The sequence below is a fragment of the Nuphar pumila genome, chromosome 4 (assembly GCF_984573655.1).
Source record: "Nuphar pumila chromosome 4, dmNupPumi1.hap1.1, whole genome shotgun sequence".
NCBI lineage: Eukaryota > Viridiplantae > Streptophyta > Magnoliopsida > Nymphaeales > Nymphaeaceae > Nuphar > Nuphar pumila.
The window spans coordinates 19,687,130-19,705,217 of record NC_143252.1 but is presented as its reverse complement, the minus strand read 5'-3'; the positions used below and the strand labels follow the sequence as shown (position 1 = coordinate 19,705,217).

General features: G+C 36.7%; 1 protein-coding gene across 1 annotated transcript; it reads right to left on the bottom strand.

Annotated features, from left to right (window-relative positions):
* Nucleotides 1–254: 254 nt before the first annotated feature.
* LOC149839575 (putative sugar phosphate/phosphate translocator At3g11320) lies at nucleotides 255–16,876 on the bottom strand. The gene is made up of 4 exons (XM_090002636.1): nucleotides 15,829–16,876; nucleotides 14,857–14,960; nucleotides 14,256–14,484; nucleotides 255–763 (listed from the first exon to the last, which is right to left on the bottom strand). Exons 1-4 carry the CDS (start codon nucleotides 16,309–16,311, stop codon nucleotides 617–619), a joined length of 963 nt encoding a protein of 320 aa, XP_089858762.1. The 5' UTR covers nucleotides 16,312–16,876; the 3' UTR covers nucleotides 255–616.
* Nucleotides 16,877–18,088: the final 1,212 nt, after the last annotated feature.

The following is an 18,088-nucleotide window of genomic DNA, read 5'->3' as shown; positions in this document are numbered from 1 at the left end:
GAGCAAATTTCAAAATTTGTGAGGCACTTGAAAAAAACACATCAAATTTGCCTTACAGTTTGATCATTTTTCATAAGTCTTATAAAGCACATCTTTAATTAAAATTAAATAAAAGATTAATAGGGCCGTTGAGTAGGTCTAATTCTTTGAAGTTGTGACTGTTAAAATCAAGAACCTTTTTACCCTTAACACGAGCGGATTTCAAAATTTGTGAAACATTTGGAAAAACGCTTCAAATTTGCCATACACAGTAATTTTTATAAGGAGCATCTTCCATTAAAATTAAATAAAAGATTAACAGGTAAACAGGACCGTTGAGTAGGGCTAGTTCTTTGAAGGCACTCCTTGCGACTATGTTAAAAACAAGAATGCCAAGCATCCCCCACCCCACCCCCTCCTCAAAAGAGAAATAAGAAAAAGCCAAAAAATATCTCGGGTTTTATTTAGATCTTTCTATGCTCCAACTATTCTGCTGTTGATACAGATGGAAACCCTTTTTCCAGTCTCCAACAAAAGAATACGGTGTGCATTTGGCAAGCTGAGGCATGGAAGAAGCTCAGACAAGCTGCCGCAAACATGAATGAAGCTCCGACAAGATGCTTTTCGCTGGGGATTATCACTTGCACCGCTTTTTAGCTTCGCTATAAAGAATCACACCAATAACCGTGAGACTATAACCCAGCATGCCGGTCACAGAGACAGGGTTGCGGAAGAGCATGATGGAAACCACCACTGCAACTGCACCTTTCGCATTGCCTAGCACCTGTAAAACGAATCAAGCCTATTAAGCTAAGGCCAACTCTTTAAAAGCCATGTCATTAGATAAAGTAGCTTCTTAACCAAAATAAGACTAGAACAACATTCTGTTTCTTTTGGTTTTACCATGAGTAGGTAATAGTACTGCATGATTAACTTGTTCTAGCCAATCAAACAAACTAATCAGTCCTAGGATAAAGTTTTCTTTTTATATTCTACAACCTAGAAGAGACTGTAATCTGGTACTGCACTTAACATCTTCCACTGATGCCAGACATCATTGGCGACAATTAGAGGTGGACACCAGGCAAGTTAATCCCCGCCATTAGAGCCTGACACATGCCTGAGGAAAGGCTTGCACCTTGCCTAGTCATTATCAGGTTTTTGCTGGGCCCAGATCTTATCAGGCCAATACCCAAGACATAGGCCCATGTACACGTAAAACTGGGTTAGGCTCCAGGATGGTTTAGGTTGGCTAGGCACCGCTGGAAAGGCAAAAACAGCACTTTCTTCTTTCTTTTTGATAGGCAAGCTGGGGTTAGGCAGACACCCACCAGTTATACAACAGTACCATTGGATTTTGAACTTGTAACATCCCCAACACAAGGTGATGTGCACTAACAGATCCTACCAGACAAGCGGAGCTGCTGTTGGAAAAGGCACACCCAGTACTTGAGAACAGAAGACCAAGGAAAAAATGAACATGTACTAGTTATGTAATCTATGGGCATCTGCGACCCAGTTCTTAAGACCAACATGGTTCTATAGTACTCTTGATAATAGGTTCTATAATACTCATGTTCTAACCATTCCAACACCTTTTACCCCTCACATATAAAAGTCATATGCATCAGATGTCCTGCTAAAGGATAAACTCAAGTTCCGAGTTGCTGAGCTACATAAATAACTACAAAAAACTACAGAATCCATTGTGAGGAGAAACAAGACCAACAAAATGAATGGACGCACACCATTTCTACAACAGTAACCTGACCAGAACATTCCACTTAAATTGCTGAATTTCTAAACATAGCAATGCATTCTCATGTACAAGTACCAAACAGCAGTTACATTGTTTATCATCAAGAACTAATGTGGCTACAATTTACAAATAAAAGATCCATGTGCATACCACCAGTATGAAGCCTCTTAGGCCATGAATACCCTCAACAATGTACTTATTCGGATAAAGCTAACAATAAATCTTTATTGTTTCAGGTCAAGGTAACAAAGAGAACATATGAGGCCTCTGCTTGAGGAAGCATTTGTATTGACATGAATGCTCACACGTGTGGAAACAGATTCTGCTCCACCAAACACATCCCTGTATTTAACCCAGATGATGACCTCGATTACAGTGACCCTAACAACTATAGCAGCATCTTTTACAACCATCAAAAGAAAACATACATAGCAACATTAGATGATGCAAAACCAGAACCACTTTCCAAAGCTGAAAGGTGATTATTCCATCTCTGTCATTTTTCCAACATAAATTATGAGCATCATTTTATGCACTAGAAAGGTTTTATATTTGTTTGCATGTTTTCCTCAATCCAAGACAACCAACAGCTAACCTTTTAATTGACACATTGAGAACCATCATAGGAACCCTAAAGTCCTTAGAAGCATGGCTTGACAGGTCTTGATCAAACTCCTGAAGTCTTCAACCTTAGTCCAACTGGGTCCTGTCTAAGCATGGACTGAGATCTAGAACAAAATTTCTTGTGGACAAACCTGATCAACATAAGCTAATGCACATGCACACTTAAGCATTCTGAGGTTTCAGACGATGAGTATTGACACATCCAAATTAGGCATTCTGAAAAGAAGTCATGGTTAATTATTCTACTCAAAGATGGTCCAAGTTCAGTTGTGGTGTAAGTCCAATTTCGAAGTTACATCGTCACTGAAGTTAGAAGTTATTTATAAATTAGTGAGAAATACCTAGAACCAAAAAATAACTAGACTCAAATATAAAATAATGAAAGGAAGGTGTATGCCCCTCGATTGGATAGAGCCGTTGGTCAGTCCTAGTTGAAGAATTCATAATAAGTTCAACTCACTGCCTGAGAGTGAGTATTTGATGATACACCGTGGTCCCAATGCCAGCATCTTCATCCTTTGATTTTACTGGTCCCTCTATTCTGAACATCTGATAGTATCAATTTGATGCACAGGAATCGCTGCAAGATGAATCTTGGATGGATACCAGGAAGAAAACTGAGTTAACAAACTATTTTTCTCCTTTCCCCGTTGTGTTTTCTATTGAACTTCTTTGAGTTTCTCTAATACCAATGTGTTGAAGTATGTATATATATATATATATATATATATATATATATATATATATATATATATATATACTTTATGTGTATACACACACATATATGAGAACTGAACATATTAGGCTTCATTTCTCATTCTGCCCTATAAGTTTTAAGTGTTTATGACAGATCTGAACCGTTAGATGTGTTTAGCATGATCGATTTAGTGGGAATCGACTCTTGGAACATGTTTTTTCGATGAACAAACATGATTTTATGAGTCGGGAAAAACTGGCACCTTCATAGCCATTGATTTTAGATCACCGGAAAAACCTGTATACAGGTCAGATTCCGAAGATCCAAAAGCTGGTTCCCACTAAACAAAACCTATAGATTACATCTACAGTGTTAGATGTGAGAAAAAATAAAACTATGATTTTACTCCACACACACACACACACATTATATATATATATATATATATATATATATATATATATATATATATAATGTGTGTGTATTTACAAAGATGCAATAGGTAATTCCTATTAGGGGTATTTTTGTCATTTCAGTCAACTGTAATAGACTGTGCCCATTAGGGCACATTCATCTTTTCTTTATTTTTTAGATTCTTTTTTTCCCTTTTCATAGGGGCTATTTGGTCAATGACCAAATGGAGCTGTTGGGAGCTCCCAACAGCTCTATTTCTAGCGGTTTGCATCTGAACAGCTCTACTGAGCTTCGTTATTGTATATAAAGGAGATCTCCCCCTTCCCTCAATGTATGCTTGTCTTAAGCAAATTATTCTAACAAGGATTTATATTTTTTACCTCGTCTCTTGCCCATTAGTGGCATCCTATTGTTCTTTTTGTATTTCATTACATGGCATCATAGCTAGAGGCATCTTGGAAGTGAAAAAGGTGAAGGAGCATCCACTCAAAAGTACGTGAAGGAGAAACGAGTGTTCATGAACTTCATTGCTTTGGAAAGCACTTCATCAACCACTTCTCTTTACCTTAATCTCTTCTCCCTTCTCTCTTGATATGATGACCAAAAAAGAAGTGGTTACCGTTCCCATCAAATTTGATGGGAAAAACTATAATATGTGGGCAACTGTTATTAAGCAGATATTGATTGGCAAAGATTTGTGAAAATATGTTGATGGCTCCTTACCGAAACCTCAACCTATTCTCACTAAATCCATTTGTGGAGAAAATGGAGTTGCCAAAGAAGAAACCCTTGAGGGAAACGAGAGAGAAAAGACTCTTTTGGACTACAAAAAGGACATTAAAGCATGGGAAGTTGGAGTTTTGTCCCTATTTATGGGAAGTATGTGTGAAGAACCGTGTGAAAATATATTGGACTTTGAGAGGGCCGATGAAGCATGGGATTTTATCAAACAAACCTACACTCAAAAATGATGTCGCCCATAAATGGGAATTGCAAGACAAAATTTATAATTGTAAACAAAGGGAGAAGAGTGTTGAAAAGTATTATAAAACTCTCAAAAGATTATGGGACCAAATAGCTAAGATGGAGCCAATTTGGGATAGTCCCAACGATGCTCGCCGTATGAAAAATCAAATCCTTGGGGAGCAATTCTTTCAATTCATGAGAAGCCTAAGACCTGAGTTTGAGCAAGTTCGGAGAAACATCATCCACCATAAGCAAGAGGAGCTTCCACCGTTGAACGAGATTTTAGCCCAAGTTTGCACGAAAGAAACAAGGCTAAAATCTATGAGCGAATCGAAGGAGATCAAAGATAATGTGTTGGCGGCTTTTAAACCCAGAGCCAATAGTCACTTTTACAAGCCTCTTCATTTCAATAGAAATAACTTTAGGAACCAACGAAGCAATGATGGGAGAAACAATGGAAGAAAGAACAAAATCATTTGCCATAACTATGGAGAACCAAGGCACATCAAGCCTTATTGCCCTAAATTCAAGGAAAAGGTACAAGAAAATAGTAGCTACTCTAGAATCTTCTCAAGAAGATAAATACACTACCAGTAGAGATCCAAAATCTGTTGGAAGCATGTCTTTGTCCCAACTAGTGAAAGCTCTTCAACAGCTCCTTAAAAGCTCATCCTCCATTACTGATGCTACGGTCTCCTCTTCCTCGTCTCTCAATAAGATCTCTTGGCTCGTAGATTCCGGTGCTTCCTTCCATATGACCTCCAATAATTTTGTGTTATCTAATTATAGTGGTAATTCAAGTAGATTTAATGTCCTTACCGCAGATGGATCCTCTCTTGATATCAAAAGAATTGAAAATTTTAAAAATTCAAGTTTTTCTATTCCAGAAGTCAAATTTGTTCCAAAACCTAATTTGAATCTTCTTTCAGTTTCCCAAATTACCGATCATGGTTATAGTATCTCCTTCACATCTGACCAATGTTTGGTACAAGATCTTCAATCCTCGATGCAGATTGGGAAAGGGCATAGAGAAGGAGATCTCTACTGCATGGACCTGTTGATCATTCCCAAATATACTTTTTGTCTCAATGCACAAAAGTTGGATTTTTTTTTGGCATTAAAGACTAAGTCACCCTAGCATCCCTAAGTTATCCAATGTATCTCACTTGAGAAAATTTTGTAATGAAAAGATTCAATGTTTTGATTGCATTCTTGGGAAAATGAAAGCACTTCCTTATTAAGAGAACATTTTTTGCTTCCAAACCACTTGAATTAATTCACTCGGACGTATGGGATTGTACTCAATAGATGATTACTCTTGTTTCACTTGGATTTACTTTTTTAGGCACAAATATGAAGTTTTGAAAACTTTCAAAAAAATTTATAATCATGTTAGAAATCTACTTTAAACCAATATTTCTATTTTTTTTTCTGATTCAGGGAGATAATTTATGTCAAATGACTTTAAAAAATATTTAGAAAATCATGACATTCTACACCAAAGATCATGTGCAAATGCACCTCAACAAAATGGTTTGGCAGAAGGAAACACAGGCATATAGTTGAAACCACTAGAACTTTACTTATTTCTAAACATATTCAAAAATACTTTTTGGCTGAAGCTACGCTTACTGTTGTTTATCTCATAAATCGACTTCTTTCAACAAAAATTTAAAACATTTCTCCCTATGAAAAAACTTTCTAAAATCACTCCTGTTTATTTTAGACTAAGGATTTTTCGGTACAAATGTTTTGTCCTTACAAATAAAAATGGCAAACTTTCTCCATGAGCCATTCTTTGTGTTTTTCTTGGTTATGGTGAAAACCAGAAAGGATTTAGACGCTATGATTTTAAAAATGATAAACTCTATATTTCAAGGAACATTACCTTTATAGAGCAAGAAAGTTTCTTTGAGCTAAATGTGCCTATGAAAGAAAATGATGATTATTCTTTTCTGGAATTAATTCCTAAATATAATGATGAATTATTGAACAATGATGTTGTTAATGATATGATCCAAACCAATATCCAGTGTGGTGAATCTCATGATATAGATAGTAAACCTCTTATCAAGTATAGAAGAAGAGCAGGTGATAGACATCTTAATGCCCTAAAAAAATATTCTAGTATAGAAAATCAAGAACCAAACACTCTTAGAAAATCTCGAAGGACACACAAACCTCCAAATAGATTTGTATCCTATGAGACCTTTACTCGATATAGAGTCTGTCTAGCCAAATTCTTCTCCTACTTTGAACCCTCCTACAATCAAGCTAAGAATTATCCTGAATGGGTAAGTGCTATGAACAAAGAAATATGTGCCTTAGAAAAATCAAATACTTAGAAATTAAAAGATCTTCCTCATGGAAAGAAAACCATAGGATGTGTAGATGGGTGTTTAAGGTAAAAACCAAGAGTGATGAAACTTTAGAAAGACATAAGGCTAGATTAGTGATCAAGGGTTATTCACAGGAGTATATAATAGATTACGATGAGACATTTGCACCAATAGCTAGGATGTCCTCAATTAGAACTCTTATAATCGTAGTTGTCATTCGATGTTGGCCCATTTACCAAATGGACATCAAGAATGTCTTCCTCAATGGTGAATTGAAGGAAGAAGTTTATATGAATTTACCACCTGGATATAAGGTTCCTGTTGGCAAAGTATTTCACTTAAGAAAAACATTGTATGGTCTTAAACAAGCTCCTAAAGCTTGGTATGACTGATTTAGTTTTGTTATGCTTAAGCTTAGTTATACCTCATGTTATAATGACATTGCTTTGTTTATTAAAAAATCTGATGCAGGTATCGTTATCTTACTTCTCTATATTGATGACATGATCATAAGTTCATAACTGATGGAGACAAACAACGAGTAAATTATATTACGCATGTTCTTAAACAAATTTTTGAAATGACTGACTTAGGATTTCTTAGATTTTTCTTGGGGATTGAAGTAGCTTACTCTCTCCATAATTATTTGTTGACTCAATCTAAGTTTACTACTGATATAATTGACAGGTCTAGAATTATTGATGAGAAAAGGGTGAACACTTTTGAAGTAATCAACTCTAAGATAAATATAGATGATGGAATACCTTTAGATGACCCCACTCCATATCGTCAAATGATTGGTGCCTTGACTTATTTAACTATTATCAGACCTGATATTTCTCATGCAATACACACAACAAGCTAGTTTCAACACTCTCTTACCTTTATGCATATGAGTGTTGTTACAAAAATTGTTTAATATTTAAAAAAAATTGTTTATAAAAGACTTCTATTGTCTTCCTCCTCCTCTCTTGATTTAATTGTGTATTATGGTTCTGAATGGGGTAGAGATCCCAATGATAAATGCTCAACTATAGGGTTTTGTGTTTTTATAGGAGATTTATTGGTATTCTAGAAGTGCAAAAAGCAACAAAAGGTCTCGTTATCATCAACTAAGACTGAGTATCGTGCCATGGCTACCACGACATCTGAACTTGTGTGGATGAAAAGACTATTGGAAGACATGGGAGTATATGTTCAAACTCCATCAAAGTTATGTTGTGACAACAAAAATGCCATATAAATCACTGGCAACCACACATTTCATAGCATACTAAGCACACTAAGATGGATTGCCATTATGTGCGTGAAGAGTTTTTGAAGAAGTCTATTACCTTGCCCTATGTAGCATCTGAATTCCACCTGCAGGACTTTTCACCAAAGCGCTTTCTTCCCCAAGATTTCATTTTTTGCTTGACAAACTTTCAGTAATTACACTGTAAGTTTGAGGGGGAGTGTTAAAGTATATTCACACACACACACACACACACACACACACACACACACACACATGTATATATGAATTTACAAAGGTATAATAGGTAATATCCATTAGGGGTATTTTTGTTATTTCAATCAACTATAATAGACTATGCCCATTAGAGGCACATTTGTCTTTTCTTTATTTTTTATACACACACACACACACACATATATACATATATATATATATATATATGAATTTACAAAGGTGTAATAGGTAATATCCATTAGGGGTATTTTCGTCATTTCAATCAACTGTAATAGACTATGCCCATTAGAGGCACATTTGTCTTTTCTTTATTTTTTATATACTTTTTCTTTTCCCTTTTCATAGGGGCTATTTGGTAAATGATCAAATAAAGCTGTTAGGAGCTCCCAACAGCTCTAATTCTAGCTGTTGGGAGCATCCCAACAGCTCTATTGAGCCTCTTGTATATAAAGAGGATCTCCCTCTCCTCTCAATGTATGATTGTCTTAAGCAATTATTTTAATAAATATTTATATTTTTTACCTCTTGTCTCTCGCCCATTAGTGGCCCTGTGTGTATGTTCTTGTATTTGGCCCATAAGTAGTCTTTGTTTATGCACACTTTAGTGTGTTTGTAAAGCCCATAAAAGGCATCCTATTGTTCTTTTTGTATTTCATTACACAGTGTGCATGCACACATGCAGAAACAAGAGAGAGAAAGAGAGAGTGCACTTGCAGGCACAAGCTAGTCATATGGGTCAAATTTTACATCATTCTTCAAAGTCCATCCCGTTCCCAAATCAACCACCTTCCTCATTCTATCTCATGTTTCCTAATGTGACTAAAAACACAGGTTTTGGCAAATTAGGGCATTAATTAGTGGTCACTGAGTGGGTTTAGCAAATAATAGTTAAGGAGGGTAGATGTAGATAAGACAATTATCATCGAAACTAAGGTCAGAGAATTGGAATAAGTGCTATAAATTTAGTTTTAAATGGGAAGGGCCATAGGAAAAGAAAAACTTAAAATCTGTACCTTTGCCTTCCACTGAAACTCTAGATGCCTATATGATTTCAGAAGACCAGTCATCTTAGCAAACAATTACAGCCAAATTTTCAGCTAGTAAGATGCATTTAGTATATGGGATATATAATATAGATATTTGGTTAGGGTTAACCGAGTCCAGTTTCGAACAGAAATGGATCCTGGTGCAATTGACCACACCTGACACAGAAGAATCCGTGTCCAAGTGCCACATCCACACCGACATGGGTGCAACAGGGATGCATTGCCTTTTTAGAAGTGTCCATGTTATATAAGATTATAGTTGGTGAATGAACTCAACTTTAATACCATACTTTTTAGAAGTGTCCATGTTATATAGGATTATAGTTGGTGAATGAACTCAACTTTGATACCATACTCTAGTAGAAAGTCAGGAGTTTCATCTGATCAATCTGACCACATAGATGTGTTCAGAATAGTTCAATATCACAAACTGGATCCGAGTAGTTTTAATGTAAAAACTTGAATTTTTCCAATCATGATACTTTTGGCACATTGTGGACCATTAGTTCTCTTAAAAAACTTGCTTACACAACACAATCGGATGATCCAAAGCACATTTTTTTTTACTAATTAGACCAAGCAAGATCACATTTGTAGGACACACACATGCACACACCACACACATATGTGGCCTGTGGTCTGTAAAGTGTGCCCTTTAAGAATAAAACTTACAACTTTTTTCTAGGGATATGCATCCCTTTGCACAAGAAGGGGGGAAACTTTGTCAGGCTAGGACCATTATCAACTGTATGAAGTGCCTTAATAAAGCACAAAGGCTCCCCATTTTACAATTTCCAGCCTGAAATTTGCATTCTTGCACACCTTGTATCTAATCATGATTATTTTCATTGTTTGAGAAATTTTGAATTTTCAGAAGAATAATCAATTTTTATCTGTGTGGCCAGCAAAAATAGTTCTTCTTAAGTTTGATATTCCAAAGGCTCCTCTAAACTACAAATTCATATTCTTCTTCTTTCCCTCATATTCAATGAGAGGGTCCATGCTGACATGGTAAAATTTAAAAAATGTCCCTAAATTTCAAGCCAGGAAAAGTATGTATTGCTCTATAAAAAATTATTTTCACAAGTTTAATTTGTAGACCACTTAAGCATGAGGATTTTCGTACTAAAATGTCTTGGCCAATCTTACACATAACATCAAGTCCTTGGACTTTTTTTTGTGTTCTGATAGTCAAGCTATTAATAAATAAAAAAACAAGTGGTAGCATCCTGCAACAACATACAAGAATGATATACCAAAACCTGCTTAGTTCTCAGACACCAAAAAACAAATGACTACTACAAATCAATTATGAAAAAAGTTGGGATAAAAAGCAAACATGGAAAAGAGAGTGAAGGAGCTACAATATATTTGGAGTAATCAGTGTAAGGCGCTGCTATAATTGAAAAAAGTTGATAAGGAAAATCATGATAGCCAGCTCCAACTTTCAAAATCTGGACATTGTGAAGGACACTGTAGGTGAGGTGTAAGGCCACAGTGTTCAACGTTTTGAAAAAACCCAATTCTCCATTATACACCATGAAGAGGGTCAATTGAAAGAAAGAATAAAAGCATGGACTAAGCATAAAAAGAAAATTAATGAAGAAACAAAAAATGGAAAAAACATTGAAGGAAAGGGCTATGTCAAAAAAGACTTTTACATATAAAAAGTTAAGAAAAAAATGTTTTCAGTAGAAATACTGGAACAGGAACTTTTTTAAGAAAACAGAGGATTTTACTATGATATTCAGTACGTTAATGGATGGCATCCAGCGTGGCACGGTATTTAGTAGACAAGGTGGATGGTATCCAGTGTGGGATTGGCCTGGAATTAAAAGCTATCGCTAAAACAAATTTCTGAATCAAAACAATTGAAATCATAGCTCCTATTAGCGTATAATTTTAGAGCCCTAGACATTAGAACACTTGATACTTATCTCTTGTAATTTTAAACAAACAAAATTCAGCACCTAACCCAGCATCTGAACCACAGAAAAGCAATCAACCATAAGAATTCACTACGCCTTGTTGAAATACTTGTCCAGCAATCTAATGACCTAGCTGGAGAAAAATAGCATTACCAGTTTTGTGTAAATGAACTTGCAAAACGGATGAAAAAGTAGACTAGAAAGTTGACATTGGATCAATGACTAATTGACTAATACTGGAAAGGAAAACATGAATCATGACTGTGAAAGACATAGACCAATCCTGCAACTGCAACTATTAAGCTGGAAATTGGAGACTCTGTAGGCCAAATTCTCATGACATCAGAAGCCCCTATTTTGGGAATGAAAATGTGAAGTGATTTATTTAGCCCTTTCAGGATCACATTCATTTTGATGTCATTTTTTATACACTGGAAAAATGTCTTATGAGAAGAAGTTACAAAAATGACCAAATGAGTAAATTTGAACACCATCTGGTCCCAACACCTTGTCATTCACCAAACTCCATAACATTTTTTATATTGGTCAAGTCAAACAGATCCAAGGTTGCCAGACTAGGAAGCGGAAGCAGAAGCGGGAAACAATAAGGGAAGCGGAAGCAGGAAATGATAAGGGAAGTGGAAGCGAGAAGTGAGAAGCGAGGAATACAAATCTATATAGGAATTGAATGGGAATAAAAATGAAACACAAATAAAAACTAAAATAAAAGTGAACGATATTAAATTTCATGATTTTTTAGTGTAAGAATTAAATTTTTAACAAAATATAAAAATGATGACTATCAATTTAGAGAAAGCACATAGAAGTGAGTGAGAAAGAGAAAACACATAAAAAACATGAAAAGTTGAGTAAGAGAACATATAAGAACAAAAGATGAAGCATGTGGAAAGCATAGAAGAAGCGTGGGGGAATCGAGGTTCTCATCAAGTTTCAGAAGCGAGGAGTATCGCGCTTCCGAAGCGAGTTTCCGGGAAGTGGGCTTCCCACCTATCTAAGAAGCTTCTGGTAACTCTGAACAGATCCCTAACATATGGTTTTCCTCTTGGCTACAGGATAGGAAAAGATAAATTGCTAAGCAACCCATATCCTTTATGTCTTTCACAAAGGGCACTAGGACAACATCTTGGACCATCAGAACCCTAACTATAACCAGATACTTCAGAATGTTGAATCCCTTAATGATGATGGTAACTGGATGTAGCCTTCTGATATCTTTTTTAACATCATATTCTAGTTCTGCAATGCCATTTGATCATTTCACAGATTCACCACACTATGAACCAGTGTCCGATTTCACTCTTTACATCATGAGGCATTAAAGGGTTAAGTAAGATATTTCTCCTTATAAATTGTTATACCCCTAATATGGAATATTAAATAAATGGACAAGGCCTTTACTAGACACCTAATTCTGAATGAGCATTAGAAGAATCTAACTTCATTGATATAAAGGCCTCACCAACAAAAGTGTTTATGGCTCCCAATATATTTTTTTAGTCCTCTTTGCATCGTTAAATTTAATTTCCAAGTGACAGACTGACATGATTCTTTTAGGTTATCATTCAGAAACCACAATGACCCCTTCTTAGTTGTAGGTTGCTCCTATGTGGAGGCAAATCATGAAATGTTCACATGCACCCACAGGCTTGCAAATTATTGAAGTTACACTCAACTTCTTCAGTCAGTAGTTTTATCACTCATGGAGAATCAAAACAACTTCAAGACATTTTCTTTCCATTGGTTGACCCATAGAGTTAGAAATCCTAACCATTGCCATGCTTTTCACATGCATATCTGGGTTTATGAATTATGATGATTATAAACACCATAAGAAGCATTAGGATTCCTAGCAATTCTGCCCATACCAAAAAGAAATAAAAACAGACAAGATATGAACAATCTCGTTTTCCATTGACCTACCATCTACCAGGTTGAAATAAGGCATGGATAACCTTTAAAAGAAACAAAGAAAAAGAAAAACATAGAAAAATCATCAAAAGTGAGAGCACTAGAAAAGAAAAATAAAACATTACTTTCAGGTTTAGATACTAGCCTTTTGGTAATACACAATTACTCGATGCCACAGAACATTCTTTACAATCATTTTACAAGAAAATCTACAGAGGAAACATCATCATATTTGCTTTCAAGAGAAAATCTACAAAAACCTTAACTAACTTTAACTTCTAGGAGATAAGGAGATTTTTGGGAGAAAATGACTTTTCCAGTTTTAGGTTATTAATTCATCATGACAGCTAGATCTCTATATTCTTCATGTTCGTGCTTCAACAATGGAAGATGATTAAAAAAATTTAAATAATTACACTGTACCTTATATCAACAGGAAATAGACAAAAAAATTCACACGATATTCACAAGGAAAAGCCATGAATACTTATTTTTCCCTTAAAAGCAGGCCCATTTACGATTTAAGTGAATTCAATTACAACTGTTTCTTCTGTAATTTGCTTCAATTCAATCAATGAGCCTACACAGATACATAGCTAATAACTAGTGTGCAAACACAACAGAAAAAAACATAAAAGTGAATCAAAACCAGGCTTTCAATTAAATGCCATATTTCAGCAATCATTTATTTGTTTAATGACCACCAAGTTTGCGTTCTCACAGAAATTGGGTCTATCATTTAGTTGCTACACCAAGCAGAAGATTGTGGTGGCATCTGCTACAAAAGGGCTAATTAGAAGCAATGAGACTGCAACAAGGTTATGTGTGAGGTTGAACCGAATCATCCAAGAGTTGAAACCAACTAGATTAATTTATTTTATAGCCATTAGCCAAAGGAAAATTCTCAGTGTAGTAATGAATAACAAAAGGTTTAGTATATACGTTAGTATAACAACTAAATGATAGACCCAATGAATAACAAAAGGTTTAGTATAACAGCAGGAAATTCACGGTGTAGTAATGAATAACAAAATGTATGTATGCCTTTATCAGTAGCTATTCAATCCATAAAAACAGACAATTGTCTGTAATATTCAACATACCTGCAGAGTCAAAGCACTAGTGTGTTTTGTGACCAAGAAATTGGTCAAGTTCACGAAATATGCCAATGATGAATTGAACAACAAGTACCAAACAATTTTGACATCATGCCTTGCAAGCGCAATAGTCATGCCCAGCACATTTGGCTCCATATATAATGTAGCAGGCAGCAAAAGCACCACAGCAATAGGAGCCATGTAGAGAAGGAGATTCATAGAATTCAGCTTTTCCCTATCAACAAGAAGGAGATGAGTTTCAGTACTGTTTTTCTTTTGCAGTGATTTACTTAAGTAATAATAAGCTCCAAAGGACCCATAGCTCTAACTTGAAAAGAAATAAAACTATCTAAACCAAGGATGCCTAGCAGTCACATGAACAACATAAAGGTATTCCAAAAGGCACCCTAAATCAGAGCAGCTGTTACACATTCATGATTAGCTCCTTAACAGAAAATGTTTCTCAACCAGTAATGAGCAAGGACAAATAAAAAAATAGCACATGGTTTCCGCCTATCTAACTGTCCAAATTGTCCTGTCTAACTATCCAAATCACATAAATATTTTATGGAACTGTAGGCGCACTATTAATAGAAAAAGGCAGTACCCATCAGAAGACAGTAGAATCCCTTGAAGCACAGATTTTAATGCCCTTGCAGCAGTTGCACCAATGCACATTATAAACCCAAACAAATGAAAACTAGGCTCACCCTACAAACATACAAAAATAAGGTCAGTTAATCCATATACAGAAAACCAAAAGACAGATCCATTGACAAGGAATCCAACATTTCATATATCATCTAAATAAAGTAGAAGGTCACTAAACCCAGCCACAAGGTGGGGAAGTTTTGCTAAAGCTACAACATACTGTGGCACAAATACACATTTTCAACAGTCAATTTAACAATATGATATGATGAATGAAATCAAATTGATGAAGAATAAAAATAGCGTAAAATTAATAGCCACCAACAGAAGGAAAACAACAAATACATTGCTTAGGACACAACCGGCCCAAAAGCCAGAAAGCACTAAAACATCATGTTTGATTTACCGAGCGGAAGAAACGTCATTGCTGATATTCAAAACTTGATAAAAACTGTCCCATCCGTAAGAAAATTATGACTTGCCAAAAATATAATAAACTGCCCAACGTGAATCAGATCAGGGGTACGGTCCACCGATGCCGTACATCCATCACGATGAACACGGTATCAAACCACCATAGCTGGATTGCTTATGTCAGATGGGCCCCACAAAAAACGTTCATGCTCACGATGAATGGCATGCATCTCACGATGGCTGAAACTAAAGCAGAAAACACATGGTGGTTTGATGCTGTGAATCACTAAGGATGGACGGCATTGGAGAAACTATCAGGGGTACCCCTGAACTGATCCGTACTCAATAGGCAAATTAGACATGTCATGTAACGAATGCAATCTATCAACCAAAAAAATATGATAATAAATCAATACATCAATCAAGGAGATGAAAAGCAAAACAGAGAAATCTGCTTCAGACAAAAACGCAAGCTACAAAAGCCAAAAGGAAAGAAACACCGAGCTCAACTCACCCCGCTCGCTATGATAACTCCTGTAACAACAGGAATCAACGTCACATATGTCAACCAAGCTTCCCGCTTCACCGTCATGATATAGGCAAACACTGCAGTGAAGAACGGCGTCGTTGCCCCTACCGCCTGGTTGAACGAGACGGGAAGGTACTTCAACGAAACGTTCCCACTGACCACTGACGCACAGAATATGGCACTGAGGGTAGCGATCTTGATGAACTGCACCCGCGACCGAATCGTCTGCATCGGCACCATCTTGAACCACGCGATCGCTACGTAGCTCAGCAGCGAGCATGCCATCATGTGGCACATCGTCAGAAAGATCGGGAACCGGAACCCATAATTGCTAAGCAGATACTTGTTCAGCAAAAGCACTCCGATATTGGAAGCATACCACGAGGAGACAAGCCCGAACGTAAAAAACCGTCCACCACCACCTCCGCCAGCAGATTTCCCGGTCTGAAGAGGAATCAAGCCCTTCATATCTCCCAAAACTCCTAAACCACCTTCCCTCCACCAACCTCACCTCTCGATCAACACTAAAACCTAGCAATCCAACCCGATCTATTCAGCTAGACCCATTGATACAAAATAATTAGGGTTTCCACAAGAAATCAACAGCAACCCCGATCCTCTCCACCTCTGCGAGTTGTAACAAGTTTCCTCAAGAGCTCCGTAGCTAGTGCCCCGCAAAAAATCACCAGATCTACGCTGCTATAGACGAAAAATCTAGATGAACTGCCCTTTCTGAAAGGAATCAATGACAAGAGAACGTAGATCTGACGATAATTCAACAGAGAACGAAGTAAAATCTCCCGATCGAATCAGAATTGTTTCAGGGAGAGGGAGAAAGGGAAGATCGCGAGACGATTCCGAGAGTTAAGGTTTGGGGGAGGAGAAACTCACAGGCATTTACGAAGACGAGAGAGACTGCAGAGAGGAGAAGAAGAGGAGGAGGAGGAGGAAATGGGAAGGGTTTGGGCCTTCTCCCATTTTTTGTGTATGGGGAGGGTTGGGATGGAATTGCTTCCGTTAGGCCGACGCGGTTGAAATCTTATGAGGGGCAGAGAAGAAAAAGGGCCTTGCGGTGGGGCGGAAAGTGGTGAGGACGGCAAACGCGTCGACAATCGCCCCTCGTTGAGTCGGAATCTACGGTGATGCCACTCAGCGGGCCCGTGTTTTCCGTGTTGACTTTCGGGGTACATTTTGGGTGGCCGCCCTCTGACTGTTAAATATTGCGTTGACCGGTGAAACTTGGGTTCGATTGGGTCAATATGACACAGCAGATCTCAGGTGTGATGTAAAAAATCACCACCCACAGATCCACAGATCCGCTTCGATCTGGACCGCAGATCCGCGTTCAACACGTGGGTGTGAGGCTCACATGAGAACCGATCTGCGATCCAGATTGAAAAGCGTTCGTGAGTGGTGGTATTTTTATAATTGATATCTCTTGATCAGTTCTATTGACCCATCATGTTATTTGTTTGAATTGGCGTATCGTCATGTCTCTGGCAATTCCACAAATTCATTCTCGGAAATTTCTCGTGATATTGTTCAGCAACTGGTTATCTAGGCAAATTCTTTGATATTTTATGCACATACATTCTATTCATAGAGGGGTTTATGCTTGGTGCTACCGAAGATACAGAATTATTGAGCTAGAAATCTTAGTATGATTACATGGATCGTATTCAACATGGTTTGTTTGTTAGTGATGAAACCTTGGGTCGTCGTGTTATGTTGATGTATAAATATGATTTTTTGACTCATGAAGTTTTAAAATATAGTTGGTAGTGATTTTTGAAGTCCTTAAAATAACCTCCTTACAAGTCGCAATGACACGATTCAGAACCTGTTTGTTACTAAACAAAATTGCAGATCACATCCAAATGATCCAATCTAGCAAAAGAATTAGCTTAAAATATTAAAATTAAATTAAATTTATTCAATAACCCTTTTTTTTTATGATGAAGAACCCTCGTGGATGTTGGAAAATGTTGTAGGTTAGGATACTAAAAACGGAAAATGATCATATTGTCCTATAGAAATGGTGCTTTCTTTTTCTTGCGAAAACCCACAAAAATGCCAAAAAAAATTGCATGTCAAAAAATCACTTATTCTTGACTTTTTATGATCATTTTACCCTTCACAATATATTTGCGTGGATATCCCAAAGTTCACTCAAATATGTTGCAAACTTCTGAACATAGTTAAAATTAGCGAGAAGATTTGCAATATATTTGCGTTGAGCTCCTCA